We start from the raw sequence: 17,706 nt of genomic DNA on the forward strand, positions 1-17,706 counted from the left end.
AACAGCAGTTTTACACACGCTCCAGCTGCCCAGGAAACGGCTGCCGGACCTGCGGGGCAACGGGAGATCCAGGAGTCCCCTGCAGGCCCTAACAGTTGTCCTGATCCAGTCCTTACAATTCGCTGGGATCCACATCAAGGATGTTCCCTCCACCGGATTGTTCCGACATCTAAAATGGAGTTCTCCAGAGCTTCTGAAGAACCTATTTCTCTCCCCCCGACATCACCTCAATGCTCAGTTACCATTGTTAGCAGGTCACAGTGACATAACACTCACACAATCCCAACGTCTGTAACGAGGCAGGGAGGGAGCAAACACATGTCCATGACCCTGACTGGCATCAGCCACAACCAAGGCTGGTCCCACACCCCTCCTTTCTGCCACACCGCAGTGGGACAGGGGTGCCCCTCAGACAGCCCAGAAGCAGCCCACCTGGCATATACCAAGCCCGTACTGGGCCAATAAAAAACAAAACAAAAACAAAGAAAAAAGGGAAGGTGAGCAAAGGGGGAAATGTCATTAGCAGTAATACCACAAAGAAAAGGTCAGGGAGGCAGAGAAACAAAAGGGATGAGACAGTCAGAGAATGGAGGGCAAAGACAAAAAGTTGGACCAACCCTTCCTCCTGAGCAGACTCAGATTTCAGCGTGAATCAAGTTTTCCAATGACAACCACCCAGCTCCTGCTGACAAAAAGGGAACTCACAGTTTAGGCGAGTGAGGAGGAACAGACTTTTTAAAGTTAGTTACCATAAAGAGCAAAGATTACCGTATAAACCAGACTACTGCCATTTCCACAGACAATCTCCACAGCTTCCCCACCAAAACCCAACCTCAGCTACTTTGTAAAGCAACCTGCACTAAAAACAGAGTCATCTTTCAGAAAGGGACAAGGCAGGCGTAATGGCTGGGAGGCTCTGGAATTCCGCTTCAATGAAAGGTCTGTGCAGTGTGGGAAACCCTGACCGGCTGGAAGCTCACCTGCCCACCGAGTGAAATTCAAGGTCGGTCTTTAGAGCCCAGCGCCACCTTTGCCAGCTTTATCTTTCAGATGAGAGATTAAACGCTCACTTAAAGTTTAAATGGACTTCTAAAAAGTCACTACTTTGATCCTTTAGCAGTCTACAAGGTTTTAAAGTTGTAAAACCATTAAGATCTTTACTCCAAAGATAATCTATGTCCCATATTCAGGGACTGAGTTAACTGGGAATCTGTCCTGGCCACTTAATATTCTAAGCAAGTCTAGGAGAAGTTATGGAAAAGACTCCACTGAGAGGTTTGCCCCGGAGAGCGGGGGGGTTGGGGAGGCAGCGGCAAATACTGGGGGTGGTAAAAGGTCCCCGAGGCACCCAGAAGACAGGTCCAGCTCTGACAGGTATGTATGCCAAGTACTGTGCTTCCAGAAACATGCACTTGGAGAGGAGTCCTTTGCTGTGATACTTACGGACAGTGTCGTTACTGGAATCCCACGCCTCCACAAGCAAAGTGTAGGACCTCTGCAAATAGATAAATGATACATCATCAGAAATAGGGGTCAGCTCTCAATGCCCTACTTTCTTGGCCTCCCCACACACCCCACCAAACAAAACCATAAGAGCCAAATGAAGACTGTCTGCTAGTGAACTGAGGTTACCCAACTCCTCCCCACCGCAGCACCCAACCCAGGCTGGTTCCTCTCAGCTGGCGGGGTGCCCACAGTGGTCATCATGCAGGTAGCTCCTCATTGAAAATACCACCTTCCTATAGGTGAGCACTTAGCATACAGTTTTCCAAAACTTTCCAGACCCTTATTCTGGTACATGAGAAAAACACACAAAGAATTTATTCTAAGCTAACCAAACCAGGTCTTCGTACCGGGGGAGGGGGGCCCATCCAGGAGGGCTAGGTATTGCTAAGGTTACACTTTGGGCCCTGGTGGGGCGGTCCCCAGGGAGGCCCCCTTTTCCTTTTCAGAACCCCTTTGAAAGCCCTGTCTGTGTGAGACCATCTCGGCTCCCACAAGTATCAGGTGACTCTAGGAAGCAAGAGGGGGTAGGTACAGAGGCTCCCAAGACAAAGCCAGCAACCTAACTTGGGGTGCCTGGGGCGGCAGGCCCTGGGGAAGAAAGGGAGAAATAACCACACATCTAAGGGTATATTTATTGATGAACTTATCTGTCAATGCGGTCTAACATTTCAGGACTAATCAGAGTTCACTAACTAAACAAGGTCCCTGGACATTGGCAAGGTGCCAGCTATTATACTGAAGGCACCTTTTATCTTCCAGGCTTATCTCAGAATCCCTCCTCCCCCCAAAATCCAAGCCATTAGCAAATTCCCCCGCTTTTACTCAAATCTTCGTTTGTAATTTAGGATGAGGTCAGTCTCACAAAACACCAGGGTTTAAATAAACTTTCTCTCTGCTGTCTTGGCACTGGAGAAATATATCCGCAGGGGGTGGGGAGAAAAGGCACATGTGTCCCTTTATGTGCCCCTGCACTGTCACTCGCTGGCAGGTGCCAATGCATCAGAAACAGGGATGTGTATTGATCAAATAATGCCGTGTCACCAGAAACACAACTCACCAAGAAAAGGCACCTACAAGGTAAAGGGGAAAACGGAGGGGGCAAAAAGCAGCTTCATTCATAACTCAAAGCAAGCTAGCTTACTGTTCACAGCAGGCTGTCTCCAAATATAAAAATATCTTGTGATAGACTCTGCCTTGGAATTCAGCCGAAATATGTTTCATACTCAAAGCAGAGCAGGATTCCATTTCGTTCACTGATAACTGTGGGAAAATACTCAGAAAAGCAAGCAGAACTGGGCAAGCCAGGGCACATGCCCAGCCCTCTCCTGTTAGTGGCCATAGGTCCAGACTCATTGTTGTCGTCGTTAATATTTTATAAGTGAAAGTTACACCTTACCTACAGCCTCTCGGTTTCCTAGGACTTCCTACAAATTAAAGGACTCTTCCCTGAGCATAGCAAGACATTATATTTCTCTACCGAGCCAAGTCAAAATGAGGCCAGATGTGGGGCTGATTCTGTATAATTAAGCTCTTCATTTGCTGGTCACGTTGAGACCCACGTTCTTCACTTCCACATATTGTTGTAATTAATCCCCTGATTAGATGCACTGATACCCAGAGTATGACAGACTCGCACAGCGCTAAACACATAATACCCACAAACTCCATGGAAAGGGAAGGCATCCTGGGACTGGGAGCTGGTGCGACTGTGTTAACTCTGCTTCGTGCTCAAGGGAGAAGGCATCCTTCAGTCTTGCACAAGAACTTGGAAGACCAAGCTGTCTACCAGGCTCATCCCTGCCAGAACTGGAAAGACTTCAGAAGCTGCTAACCAACACTGTCCCACTGGGAGGGAAGAGTTGCAGAGCTCTGATGCTGCACGCACGATTTTCCATAAACTGCCTTCTCCGAGGTGGATGTGAGGTGAAGGCTGGGGACTGCAGCGTTGGCAAACAAAGCCTTGCCAAAAAACAAACTAGCGCCCTGGACCTTCTTCTTTTCCCTTGTTTCAGGGAAGGGACTATTGAGTCTCAGACATGGATATGAGTTCAGGGGCCTGCTTGGTGGGTCTTTGAGGTGGACTATGGTTGTAGGATTCACCTCCTTTGACTAAGGAAGATCCCTCCTGCCAGCCATCAGAGAAAAGGATTCCCTGCAAGGCCCCTATTATGAGGCACTCTTACCACCCACTCCATCCCCACACTATAGATCAACAATCAAGATAATTTGACAATGATTATTAGTTGCTAGGGAGCTTTAATTTTTCCCAGGCCCACGCCTGACCTCTGTACATCCCAGAACATACATTGACTCTGAGACCCTGACCCCACACACCTTGTGTCATCAAAGCAGGGCACCAGGCCGAAATCGACAATCTGCTAGGATCACATCGCACCCAATTAGCCACTGCAAGTCTGACCCCAAGCAGAGGCACCAAGCTCTCCCTAGGGCTTGGAAAGGAGCCCCAGCCAAGAAGACCAGTGAGTGTTCATACTTTATGAGTGCACACCAAAAAAAAAAAAAAAGAAAGAAAATACCTGGATTTTTCTTGGTTTCATACTATAAATCTAAGACTCTTATGAAGAGTCACTTGACTTTTATCTTTTTCCCCCCTTAAATTTGCCCAGGAAAATGGTCTGGGGGCAAAGCTTCAGGAGGAATGGGTTGCTAACGGACCTTCAGTCTGGGTTTGCAGAGTGAATCATTTCTATCCCTTCCCAGCTCCAGGCCCAAAGAAATCTGGCAACATAGCGGTAGGTTCTCAGGTTCTCATTCCCATGCAGCAGGAAGGAGGAATGGTCAGCTTTCACAATGACCTCTGGGGAGCACTTCCGTGGAATTTTACCTCAGAGGTTCCTGGCATCCAAGCCCAAAGGCATCCCAGGGCCACCAGGTCCCCTCCAAGCACCTCCTTCCTGCCCTCAGCACTGAGGCTGCGGGAGGGCTGTGTGCTGTGCCCATCCCACTCCACAGTGGTTACCTTGGCACTGGGCAGAGTGGTAAGCACTTAATTGCCACATTAAGAAGGGGGATGTAAGAAACAAAGGTAATTGTGTTGGCAGCTGGGAGCTTCCTTTTTTCCTGGCAACAGTGGCAGCCAAACCAAGCCCTAAGAAGCGGCTGCCTCCTCTCCTGCCAAGCTGACGGACACAAACAAACCGCCATCCAAACTGCACGCGTGCAGCGTCCAAAACCCCAGGCCACTGCGACAGGCAGGCCCGAGGAACTCACACCCTGGGAATGCCCCATGTGCCCACGGGGCCATTGTACAGAGGCACCCGCCCCGGGTTTGTCTGGGGCCATGTACTCTGCTGACTCAACTGTCACTTCCTGTTGCTGGCCCTGTATGAGCATTATTTTTAGAGAGGCCACATTATTCTCCATAATCCTCATTTCAGTCAGTTTGGCCACACTATTGTCCTGTCTGTGTCTGGGTGGCCAGAGTATAAAATATTCGGTCACAAACACTAAATAAAGGCATCAGAGATTCCCATGTGCGGGCACACACACACTCACACAAACAATTCACGTACCCTAGGATTCTGGCCAGGTGAGGAGGTAAGGAGAAAGGATGACTACCCCACAGCATCCAATCTAAGAAGAGTTTAGTCACAAAAAGCCATTTAGCCTGCAAGGGCTTGGCATTTCAAAAGAGTCTGATCTGGTTACAAAGGGTGATTCTCTCATGAAAAGTCCACCTCAAAGACCCACCAAGCAGGCCCCTGAACTCATATCCACATTTGAGACTCAATGAGACGCCCCCACCCCTTTCCCACCATTACCCTTACCTGTTTGAAAACCATCCCACTGATAATTAAATGCACCAGTTACAAAAGGGTGGCGAGGTTAATAGATAGAATACCGAGAAGCCGGCCAAGCACAACCACTGGTTCACACCGAGCAAGCCTGAACAAGAAGCCTTTCTACTTATTTACCAAAAGTGCATAAAAACTGGGCTGATCTGGTAGAAGGCTCTGAATGTTTGACTATTTACATATCATTTTTAGCCCCTGGGAGCCATGTTGTGGAATTTCTTCCCTGCACATACACTGACTGCACCAGTGACAAATGTCACTGACACATGAAAACAAGGGCCACAGGGCAGTCCACGAGTGATCAGGAACTAGCAAGAAGTCACAACAGGGCCACTCTGTTGTGACAGAGCCAAGATAAAGGTGGCAGATTTCTGAACCCAGAACCCTACCTCAGCTCTGCTAGCATTCTAGAAAGCTTAAGAATCATCACTTTTCATGCATCCTAATACACCCTCCTAAAGTTGAAAAACAGTTTAAGTTATTTTTCTAATTTTTTAAATGTATAGAAAAGCTAGAGCCAAAGGTCACTTTTCTTCGTTTCTCAGAACCTAACCTCAGGGTTGCTGCGGGGGGGGGGGGGGGGGGGGGGGGGGGGGTAGGGAAGGGACGGGAACATGCTTCTGAAGTTCACCAAAAGAGGGAAGTCTCAGAAATATTTGCCTTTATGGATGACCATGCTAATTGCATACACATCCAAAGATTACGTGTTCTCACGTTGTAATTAATTTTAGGCAGTATTCTGGTAGCCGGTTTTCTAGGAGGCTACACACCTGTGTGGTTGCTGCGTCTCCTCCTTACCCATCTAACTACCCTCCCCCCCCCAACAGTCCTTTTGCCAAAAGCTTCACAGTTCTCTAAAAATGTCTGAAGTCCCTGTAGGATTATGGGTGGAGAGTTAGTGGGTTGCAAACTCCTAAGTACTGGAGGTTTGACTTGATTAAGTTGCTAAGAAACAAGACAACAAGGAGGAAGAAAACAGAAGGTTACACCTGGAAGAGAAAAGCTATTAGAAGCCAAGTACCTTGAATAGAATAAGGATTCCATTTGGGGAGCAGCCATGCTGCGGACACTCAGTGCAAAGTGGACACAGCTCTGTGTTCCTATGCCCAGTTTTGCAAAGCAGACACGTCATTTCATCGCTTTCCTGAGGTGGGTGTCTTACGGCAAAGGGTATTTTCTCCAAACGCAGAATGTCCCCTACTCTGAACACACGCACACGTGTGCACTGTTTGTGCGCATGCTAACTACATGGACTGCATGTACTGGCTGCAGAAATCAGCCGGCTCAAATGGGACCCCTTCCCTCTGCCCTCTGCGTGTCCACACCACATCTGTGAAGGCTTAGGAACTAGAAACACAGAAGGCATAAAGGCAAGGACTGTCAATTATATTCTGATTAACCTGTGGCATTCAATTTACCCAAATCCTTGGCAGTTGCTCATTCAAGCCTTAAGCTGGCACCTCTTTAATATATAAGAATCACACTTCACTAGATTTTCCTTAAAAATTAAGTTGATCTCGGCAAGCCTTTCCTCAATGTCAGTGGCACTTAAATGTAAGCTGAGAGACCAGATACCTCGATTGCCTCCCCCAAAGTAGCTCTAGATGTATTTCACCCAAGAGCCAGCAGTGCATCACTACCACAAACGGAGCTTTTGCGTTCCTACAAAGCTTTTGGGGCTGGGTAGTACTAATTACACTAGTAATGTATTTTTAATAAGCGGGTACTACTGAGATTTAGAACTAAGTTTGGGAGGGGCAACTCACCCATTTCAGTCATTTATAAATGGTTATTCCCAAATTATTTCTCATTTTAAAGCCCAATTATCTCTCACCATGTATGTTATCACCAGATCCCCGATTGGAGGATTATAAATCAGGCTAGTTGCTTGAGTCAAGCCCCTTGAGGCAGCATTGGTATGAGGATTACAAGCCACCAATAAAAACTACCAAAAGACTGGGGGCTGGGGCAGTGGACACTGAGTGGGACATAATCTGATAGTATCTGGAGAGCAGTCCCACCTCTACAGTGCTTCCCACACAGACACTGGGATGTGGATTATATTTCATATCTGACCTAAACGCTTCCTCCTCTTCCTCTCCAGACACGAGCAGTTGTTTAATTGGGGTCACCATCCCAAACAAAAGACATGAATTACACGACCTTCTAAAATGACCTCTGACCATGCCCCCAAACCGTAGCTCTTCCCCTGTCAGCAAATTTGGGAACACCCATGATAACAGGGAGTTGGGAAGTCAGAGGGCTGGAAGTTCAAGGTTCGATTTGTTTTTAAGTCATATATCCTTTACATCCTTGAATTCTGTGCTAAGTTCAGTCCTCAGCTATTCAAGGAAGTCAGTTAGACATGCTTATTAACATTTAATCACCAAACTGAATGAAGCTGGGTTTATTTACTTCCATGCTCATTTGGCTACCTGAGTGCTTTCACTCCAGTTAACATTCACCCTAGAATCATTCCTGAAAGTTACAGACTGTGGTTGTTTCTCCAACCGCACTCAGAAAAATAAACTAAAACAGTACACCTGAACTCCGATTTCTCTTTGGAAGTAAAGCTTATATTTCACAGCAGGTTTTTTTGGGGCAGCAGGGTGGAGACTTGTTTATGAGTGATGCATACATTTGGCCTAACTTCAAAAGAACCACACTCGCGGTGTAGCCCCAGCAGCAACCCCCCCGCCCCGCCCTTCATTCTAGAAAGTCTATTTCATGGTTGGTGACCCGTGGGCCTGAAACCACAGAAGAGCACCAGCAAATCAATCATCTCTCTGCCTTCACATGCTACTTCTGCTCCTTCCCCATCCAGGACTCTCTGCCAGGTGTCAAAAGGAGACAGACACACCTTCTAGGTCATTTTCCCCAGCCAGCCTGGGGAGCGAGGCTCCCTGTTTCCATCCATCCTCTGACCCTACTTTCTAAAATGAACCTCAGCCAGGCCTGCAGCTTTTCCACATCACTAATAAGATTCCTTTTATGGTCTTGTGAAAAGCGAGGGGCTGGGGACTGATTCTTGGAGGGTGGAACCACCTGCAGGCCCCTTCCTGAAACTCCAAACACATGTTCAAGGGCAGTCAGTATTCACAGTAAACTTGGACCCAGCCAGATTAAAAATGTGCCTAACCTCTTTAATTTAAAGTTCTCCCTAATAAGGGATTAACAAACAAGATAAACTTGCTTTATAAAAATGAAATCCCGCAACAGAAACAGCCCTTCATTCTCAGAGAACTCCACTATCACAGGTTTTTGTAAACCCCTTTTAAGGGCATGTTTCTGATAACTGTCTTATCTTCTCCACGGCAGAGGGCACTTTCTTAAGCCAGCTCCTGTAAACGTGAGAGCCACCCCCAGCTTCACACACACCATGGCAGACATTCTACCCTCTTCTCCCAAGCGCTGGGAATCACAGCACCCGCCCGCGGATAGGAGGCAGCAGAGTGCACCCCATCAGAGCACGTGGTGGAGAGTATTCCCCACGCACAGAGCTCCCCCTCTCTCCACCCACCCTCCGGGCACTGGCTGGGCCAAACTGAGGTCCTGGCAATGAGTCACGCCTCCCCGACAGGATGAACGGGACAGAGGGCACCAACTTTTTCCCCTTTCCTCCCCTTCTGCAATCTCACTCATCTTCCTTCCACCCATTTCGGGATGTTGCAAGGGCCTCCATGTGGGGTCTGCCAGTGGGGGCCTAGGCCTCGGGCGGCTCTCAAACTGGGGTCCATGTATTTGCACCCACCAACACTGCTTCTAGCGGGCCGCCCCTTCCAGGCCCTGGCACACCCCTGAAGGCTTACGGGTACCATGCGCCCGCCGGACAAGGGCAAACCCCCGCCCTTCCCGGGGAAGTTTGCAAACACAGCTGTTCGAGCCCGGGAAACACTGGAAGTTAGGCCACAGGTTACATCGAGCGGGGGCGAGAGCAGGAAGGAGCCGGCAGGGGGCGGAGGCAGCTCGGGCAAAGGCCCGAAGACCACCGCCCCCAGCCACCCTACCTCCAGTGGCTGCCCCCACCGCCAGTCCCTTTCTCTCAGCCCAGAGCGCGCCTCCGCACACACCAAAATCTCCTGGGGAGCAGCGGGAAACGGGTTCCCTCCACACCCTCCAGGAAGGACACACCCGCCCTCCCTGCCGTTCACGGGAAAGGGGAGGGATGCCAATTTGGACAGCGTTAGAAGACCAAAATTGAGCCGAGTCGCCTTCCACAGCGTTTAATTGGTTAAGCAAAGATCATCTACAATGACCTCCGGGGGGAGGGAGGTTTACTCCGGGACCTTCAATTTGCAAGTTAAACCCGCTTTCCTGGGAGCTTTTCCCCCAAATCTCTGGTGCCCCCGTTTTTGTGCTCTGGGCAAAAAGCAGCGGGGATGGGGCCTGCCGAATATTGCTCCCTAATCCCCCACCCTAAAAAGTCCTCAGCGCCGCGTTAAGCCAAGGCCCTTATAACCCTCTCTCAAGAGAAATGACTCGGTAGGGTAGGCACGGGTGCGAATCTCGGCGCGGCCTCCCTGCCTGCGTCCGTCACTCACCGGCCAGGCGAAACTGAAAGGCAGAACGATACGGTTGCGTTCATTGCCGCGGCTGGTCTTGAGGTTGAAGGTGTTGCCACCGATGACAGGAGTGGACCCCGAGCCGAAGCTGCAGGGCCCCCCGGCCGTGACGCGGGACTGGTACTCCTTGAGGCACACTTTGAAATAGGTGTCACACTCGTCACGGGTACACTTGCGGTCCCCCGGGTTCCGGGCGCCGCCACAGCAATTCCCGTTCTGCAGCTCCCCGTTCACGTTCTGCATGGACAGAATCTCCAACTCGAACTGGCCGGAGGCTCCGCACACCTGCCGGCGAGGAAGGGAGGTCAGCACAGGGAAAAGTTGTTTTCTTCGAGGGTGGAAGTGGCGACTCCCTCCCTCCCCCCCCGACGAGCCCTCGGTGCCAAGTGAAAATAATTTTACAAAACTGAGCTCAAAGACTCAACGTGATTCCCGGGCAAAAAAAACCCCAAAAAAACACACGAGTGCGGGAGAAATCCGACGACTGCCCGGGAGTTGCAAGAGAGGAGCGAACGCGCCCCTTGCCCAGCCTGGAGGGTACATTTAAGAAGACGGGGGCTCCCCCAGCCCAGGTGCAGCCCCAGCACAGGGGCCCCGGCCGGGAGCTGGGCGATCGAGGACCCCGCTCGCGGCGCTCAACCGCAGGCATCCTGGGCGTCGCGGGGGAAAGGAGAGGGCGGGCCGTAAGAGTGAGGCCCGGCGGGCTCCTACCTTGGCTCGTAGGGCGCAGAGCAGGGCAAGCAGGAGACTCAGGGGGCGCCCGGGCCGGCCGTACGTCCGTAGGGACCGCATCGCTGCGCCGCGCGCCGCGGGCACTCGGGACGCCGCCGCCGCTGTTCGCGCTGGTGTTTCTGCGGGTGCTGCCGCCGGTGCTGCCGTCGCCGCTGCCCTTGCAGCCGCCGCGTCCCGGCTCTAATATACTCCGCGGATTGGAGCATGCACGACTGGAAAACAACACCACTTTTCAAAAGCCCTTTCAAGAGCGGCCGGTTCCAGAAGGCAAAGAGCCCGGCCTCCTTTTATTATTCTGATCGCTTCTTTGAGGCACTCCCCCTCCTTTTCCACCTCCCGGCTTTCTTTCCTTCTCTCGCGCTCCCCTTCTTTTATTATTATGATTATGCGCGGCCTTTTATTCCCTTTCAGATCAGCTGCACAGAAAAAAGGGAGAAAGGGGAGGGAAAAAAAAAAAACAACCCAAGCCCAGCTCGCGGGCCGGCCGCAGGTAACACAATGACGCGTGCCCACCCGGCTCTCAGAGAGGGACTCGGAGAGCCCGTCTGGGAGCCGCGGCCCCGGCTGGCCACCTTTACCCAGCGCGCCCGGCAAGCGCATGCGCACCTATTAATATTCATGAGGGGCGTGCCCACCCGAGGCACGCCCCTTCCCCTCTGGATTGATGGGTAGGGGGAGTACTGGGAGGAACTTGGAAGGGGCTGGGGGGTTCGGGACACGTAGGACGGCGTTGACGTTCGGGGGCCCGTCGCAAATTCCTGCCCTCGGGAGCTTTGGGTTAGGCAGAAATGGGGGAGGGCGTGAGGAGCAACTTAGGACTGTCCTTTGTAAAGGGACGCCCGGGGGCCCTGTGCACAGACCGCCCCTCTCCAGTGCCTCGGGCCGGACGCCTCCGCCTGCTCGTCGGGGGTCCCAGGTATAGGCGCCACAGCGCTGCCTGAGCGGTCGGAGAGGGGCAGCTTCCGCCTTCCGAGCCGCCTGCGTCAGCTGCGGCTTTCACCCCAGGAGGAGGGCCTGCCCGCGGGGAGCCCGGCCCGCTTCCCGCGAGCGAGCCGCCCAAAGCGCGCTGCTGGCGGCAGTAGCGGCAGAGGCGGCGGCGAGGCTGGCGCACTCGCCGCCGTCTGCTCGACCGGCGGAGGCGACCTGGGCTGGCGCTGCTGGGAACTCTGAAAAACTTTCCCGGAGCCAGGCTTGCCGCAGATTCGAGGGGAAGCTTCGGCCGCGCCCCACCTCCTCCCAAATCCAAGTCTGCGTAGCCTGGGAGGGCTCATAACTTCCTTCCCAGACCGCACCAGGGCAGAGGCGAGGGGAAACCGGGGTAGAGGGCGGCGGGCACGCTGGGTCCTTGCTCGGGCTTTGGAAAGGGCAGGCAAAGATGCTGGTGGGCTTGGACTCACACTCTGTCCAGCCCCTCTGTCCTGGCCGCAGTGCGGGGATTGCACCTGTAGGCGGCCTCCGAGCAGCTTTCTGGGTGGCAATAGATGAATCTGGAAGGGACCATCTCATCGCCATCGCCCTGCAGCCGAACTTGGCTTCTCTGGGGTGGTAGTGGAAACGAATTCTTTTTTTCCACTTAAAGGCGAGCTTACGGTCATAAACAAGGTCAAAGGAAACCTGCGGGCCGGCCGAAGCCTCTCAACCCCTCTTCCAGAGAACCTACTGCTGCGTTTGAGGGAAACTTTTTAAGGAAAAGAATGATTTACGCTGAAGGATGGACAAAGTTTTGGCCCTTGTATTGGGTATGTGCTGCAGAAAAGCGTGACTGTTTAGGGACCGAATCCTGGCTCGAGCTCTGGGACCTGATGGGCTGCAGTGGGTCAAGGGAAAATAGTTTCCAACATTCTGAGATGAGAGCATAAAAGGATGGATAATTTGTGGTCATTTACAGGCTACACTTAATGCGTGGCTGAATATAGACAGTATATTCAGTGCTACGTTTCATGCAGGGGAATAAGGCAGCTAACCTCTACATTTGTTCAAAGCCACCAAGTCTGATTTAGGAATCTTGGCATTTCATCAACCCAAGAAGTGCACCTAAGAAAGGCACCTTAATGGTAATGTGTCCCATCTAGTGCTCATTGGTGAGAGAATTAATTCACATTTTCAAAGGGCCATATCTAAGAGCAGAACAGGTTTGCGGCTGGCATAGGTAGTAGCAACCTGGACATTATGTCTTAATGTGCTCCAGTCCTTGCTTCCCCCAGTTATCCTAAAAGGCATCCAGTTATCAACTGTATTCCTCCTATACAGGCTTTTCTTACTAGTTTTCATAAACTAATCTCCCCCATCTCCTCTCTGCCCCTTCTCACCTCTACCCCTAAATTTCCCAATGGGGCTGTTGAGTGATGGCTTAGAAACAAAATGCGCCTTCTGGAAAAAGCACAATTTATGAAGGCTGGTGACGTCTTAAAATGCGAACTTTGGAGTTCCCATTGCCTGAACCTGTTCTAATTCTGTACCCCCATGGTCTGTCTCCCCATCTCCCCCCCACCCAGACCCCTTCATACCCCTCAGGAAGGAGGCTGTGGAGCCAGGCCTTTCATTGAAGAGTTTACATCCAGCCACCTGGCTTAACCGGAGAGGGCTACTTGAGACGCAGGTGCCTCCCCGTAGTAATTTGGGCTGTATGTAAACTGGTGGGATGGGGGTGGGGGGAGGAGGTTCAGCTCCAAGCTACAGGTGAGTTTAGCCCCCTTGGCTAATAAGAAAGGGAACATAGATTTCCCAGGGATTAATACTACCTGATTAACCCTAACAAAAATATCAAATCCCTAATAAAATTCTCATGTCAAAAAGCACAGTGTCCTTCATTTTCCCTGAGCTTGGGAACCCACTTTTAGAGAAGACACTTACGGGCTTGAAGGGATTCTTTTGAAAATTTTCAGTTGGGACTCTTCCAACTAATTGGTACTCCCCCAAAAAGCCAGTCACATTTACCACACCAGACATCAAGTGGAAGCTCCACTTCCCCACAGCCAGGTTTCAGCCTCCCTCCCTAGAGAATGGGGAACTAGTGTGGAAAGAACTCACGCAGATTTGGCCAGGTCACATCCTGCCTTTGGGTATAGCCTGGAGCAAGTGAATATTCCAAAACCGTTCCTGTGAAAACTGCCACATTGTACCATCACACCATACCTGTGACTAGACGATATAGTCACTTCTGGCCTGTCTCGTGCTCAAACCATAATCATCCTTGGGTATCCTCTTTAACTTTAAAAAGATGATGCCTTATTTTTCTTTTCCCACAAATCTTGCCTTTCTTTTACTGAATGATTAACAAACAGCAGTGCTGAACGCCTCCAAAGGCTTAAGAGACATTCAAACTCTTATAATTGTATTTAAATACATTTAGTCAACTTAAAGCGCTGGTTAATCAACACTGATAAAAATCAGCAAATCACTATTTATTGAGGACTATGTTACATTAAGCAATATGGATGATCTCAAAAAGTATACTGAGTGACAAGCTAAACACAATGACTACATACTGTAAAAATCCATTTATTTGGAGTTCCAGAACAGGCAAAACTAATTTACAGTAAATAAAAATTAAAACTGATTGCTTGGGGAGATAGGAGAGTGGAGACAGCTGGGAATGGGCTTTGGGCCTCTTCTGGGGGAGGGGTAATGTTCTGTATCTTGATAAGGCTTTGGGTTACACAAGTATGTGCATGCACTTGTCAAAATTTATTAAATGGTACACTTACGTTGTATTTTGTTATATGTTCAAAGGAGAAAAATGTAATATTCAACTTGAGTTAATTATATGAGTGCTGAAGTATTTATTTTTTAATATTTTATTTCTGATTTTAGAAAGAGAGGAAGGGAGGGGAAGAGAGAGGGCAAGAAACATCAATGTGAGAGAGAAATGTCAGCCTTCCATATGTATGTACCTTGACCAGTAATTGAACTGGCAACTTTTCAGTTTGCAAGACAACATCCAACAAACTGAGCCACACCGGCTGGGGGAAGTGCTGAAGAACTTAGAGGGAAGTGAAAAAATACTTGCAACTTGGAAATACGTAATTAGAGGGATTAACGGACGGATAGAGGATGTCTGGGTGGATAGATAGATGCTGAAGCAAAACAAATGCTAAAGATTAGATCCAGGTGGTAGGCATGCTGGTATTCACATAAAATTCTATCAATTTTCTCAATGTTTGAAATTTTCCACTGTAAAGTGCTAAGAAAAATAGTATTGATGTACCAGGTATTGTGTAGGATGCAAAGAGTATGGTGGACAACACAAAAGTTGGGACTTTAGCACTACAGACTGAAGGGCTTGCTTGTCCAGAACAATGACAGTGCAGACTGTAGTAATGAAAACAAGGTTCCTTTTCCTCATTCCTTTCTTCTTCGTTCCTTCTTTCCAGTAAATAAGAGAGGACAGTCCAAATATTAAGGGACATGTAAAATGTCCTTTAATATCTTCCTTTTTCTTTGTTTGAATATTGCAGAAAAGTTAGGGCAAGTTCATGAGCCCTATTCTACAGAAAGGCAGATGCAATATCTTTCTGTTCTTTTCCAGCAGAACCAAAGGATACTTATGTGTCCTACAAGCTCCTCTCTTGGTTCACCACATTATCATGGCAGAAAATGCCAGCCCTGATAACTCTGCCCAGCCAGCTCCCCAAGGAAGCACACCCACCTCTGTGGATTATTCTACTTCATCACAAGAAGTTATCAAGAAAAAGGAGACAAAAAAAAAAACAACCTATGGGCAACAAATTAGACAAAATTAGACATGAAAAAAAGCAGGATTAAGTTATAGTTCCCACAGCAACCGTAACCAGGCCACAAGTTTATACATTCAAACATAAATTGAGTAGATCCAACCTTTTTTTTTTTTTTTTTCAAAACTTCATTTTACATACACAAGAGATTCGAATTAACTTTCTTTGGAAACCAGACTATGAATTTCTTGTGTTATCAACAGTAAATTTTCTATGAGCTTTATTTTAAATATTGTTTTGGTTTTGCTTTGAGCTCAGACATTTATAATTTTGCCTGTCCTGCCTCAATCCTGTCTCACAATGATTACATGGAAACCTAGCAAGACAAATAGAGTAATGTGTTCACATCACCTTTAACAAGCCAATCAGAGAAAGTCACATAAAACCCAAGATGCAAAATTCAGGAACCTTGGGATTAATTTCCTCATTTCACTCCTTGAATTAAACCCTAAGATTCTTTATGAACTTTTATAGTTGTATTGGGGCTGGGCAGAAAAAGTTCCAGCCACTTACAAAATGTATTCTGTTCTTACAGGTGAGTGTCTTCTTTGAAATTAAGAATCCTGGCTGTAAATTGCTATTAAATTGCCATTCTCAACACAACTGTAAATGATTCGCTCACTTTCCTCTTGGTGATAATGTAGAGGGTTGCCTGTTCTGTGAATGACACCTAAATGATTTGACTCACAGATATTCCAGAATAGCATTTTTAAAACCAAATTGGTCCATTTGTATAGTTGACTGATCTCAATGCAACTAACAATTTTCTATAATTGTAAAGTATGACTAAACTCTCACAAACATTTCTGTCCCCTAAGAAGCTCTGGAAATTACCCATCCAGAGGCAGGGAGCATTGGGGGCCTGTGTCTCTGGAATGTGCTACCCTGACATGCAGATTATTTCAAACTGAAATCAATTAAAGCTGAACAAACTCAGGAAGCATTATTTTGGTTTTTTGTGGGTTTTTTGTTTGTTTGTTTTGTTGTGTTGTGGTGATGTGGTTTTTTACTTGCCCCTTTTCTTAAAGAGATTCCGAGTTTTAAAAACCTGTTTCAGGAAGGGAACCTTGGCATAATTACTTTAAGCATTTTCACCCTAGAATTAGGATGACTCCAAGCGTGTTTACTAGCTCACCCCCTGCCCCGTGTCCCTTTGTTTCTGGGTTGCCTAGCAAAAATGTACCTGCCGTGTGCTTTCTGCTCTTCCTCAACCACCTGTAAATTGCTTATCCTGACTTCTGAAATCTAAGCCCCGTCCCCCTATACCAATTTTTTCTCTTTGTCCCAAGTGTCATATATACCCAGTGTTGCCTCATTGTCTATGGAATTTTCGTGCTGTGTGAATTCCCCATACACACGTATTAAAATTTTTATTTTCTCCTGTTCATCTCTTGCTGTTAATTTGGTTAGCCAAGCCAGAAGAACTTAGAAGGTGGGAGGAGAAGGATTATTATTTTTAGGCCCCCAAAGAAATTGTCACAATATGATTTACTCTACGAGCACCTTTTCTTCTCATTTGTACTTGGCTTTCTAAACTTGTGCCAACCGAAATCTGCCTCCAGATCTTAAAAAAAAAAAATCAAAGTAGTTGTTGGAACTTGTGAAAAGGAGAGCTAAATATATTCAGTTATCTGAGAAAATTTCAAAACATACATAAGTGTGAGAGTCAAAGAAAGGTGATTACACCTGCCAATGGCATGAAAGCTACAGGGCTTTACATCCCAGGATTTTGTGTTTGGGTTAATGGTTCTCAATAAATTACAAGCCTGTGTCTGTGTTTGACACTTCTGTTCTCAAGCCAATAATTTCTTCACTGATGGCTTTCTCAAAATTTGAAGTTACTTAAAACATAAAAAGTGGATGATTGCAATGCTCAATTTTGCATTTGGAAGGTAAATAGTTGTTTTTTATTACTGTTTTTATGCCAAGTTTTTACTATTGTTTTTAGCTCAAGGATGGCTAAAGAAACATTAACTTCAGCACAGAGCTATTGGCACAAGTGCTATCTGTAAATTTCTAGATCCTTAGATATTACATAACATAGTCATAACATAGGTTTACTGATCACCGATTTCCATAAGCATTATTCAGAAATGATTCCCAAAGTTTTCTTTTGGAAATAAAACTAAGGCATGCAAAACTTAGAAAGACTGTTAAAGAGAAAGTTTAATTTCTAAAAGCTGGTTATCGTATCCATGGAAGTGATATTTTTTTCAAAGACAGGTAAAAACTAGAAAAGTCAATTACATTATTTTAGGATAGTTTGGCAGTAATTCATGTGACGAGGAGGTGGGATGCCTAATAGATCATATGTGTAATATGCCTTAACAGTGCAACGTAACTATGAAGAACAGTAGT

The 17,706-nt window shown here is 47.9% G+C and overlaps 1 protein-coding gene across 1 annotated transcript in view; it reads right to left on the reverse strand.

Annotated features, from left to right (window-relative positions):
• JAG1 (jagged canonical Notch ligand 1) overlaps positions 1 to 11,189 on the reverse strand; it is a 35,855-nt gene extending 24,666 nt beyond the window's left edge. Inside the window, exons 1-3 of the mRNA XM_053926641.1 lie at positions 10,595 to 11,189; positions 9,863 to 10,168; positions 1,444 to 1,495 (exon numbers count right to left, since the gene is read on the reverse strand). Coding sequence (XP_053782616.1) covers positions 1,444 to 1,495; positions 9,863 to 10,168; positions 10,595 to 10,675 — 439 coding nt within the window. The 5' untranslated portion in view covers positions 10,676 to 11,189. The remainder of the gene's footprint in view (positions 1 to 1,443; positions 1,496 to 9,862; positions 10,169 to 10,594) is intronic.
• Between the last annotated feature and the right edge of the window lie 6,517 nt (positions 11,190 to 17,706).

This window comes from Desmodus rotundus, chromosome 6, assembly GCF_022682495.2.
Source record: "Desmodus rotundus isolate HL8 chromosome 6, HLdesRot8A.1, whole genome shotgun sequence".
NCBI lineage: Eukaryota > Metazoa > Chordata > Mammalia > Chiroptera > Phyllostomidae > Desmodus > Desmodus rotundus.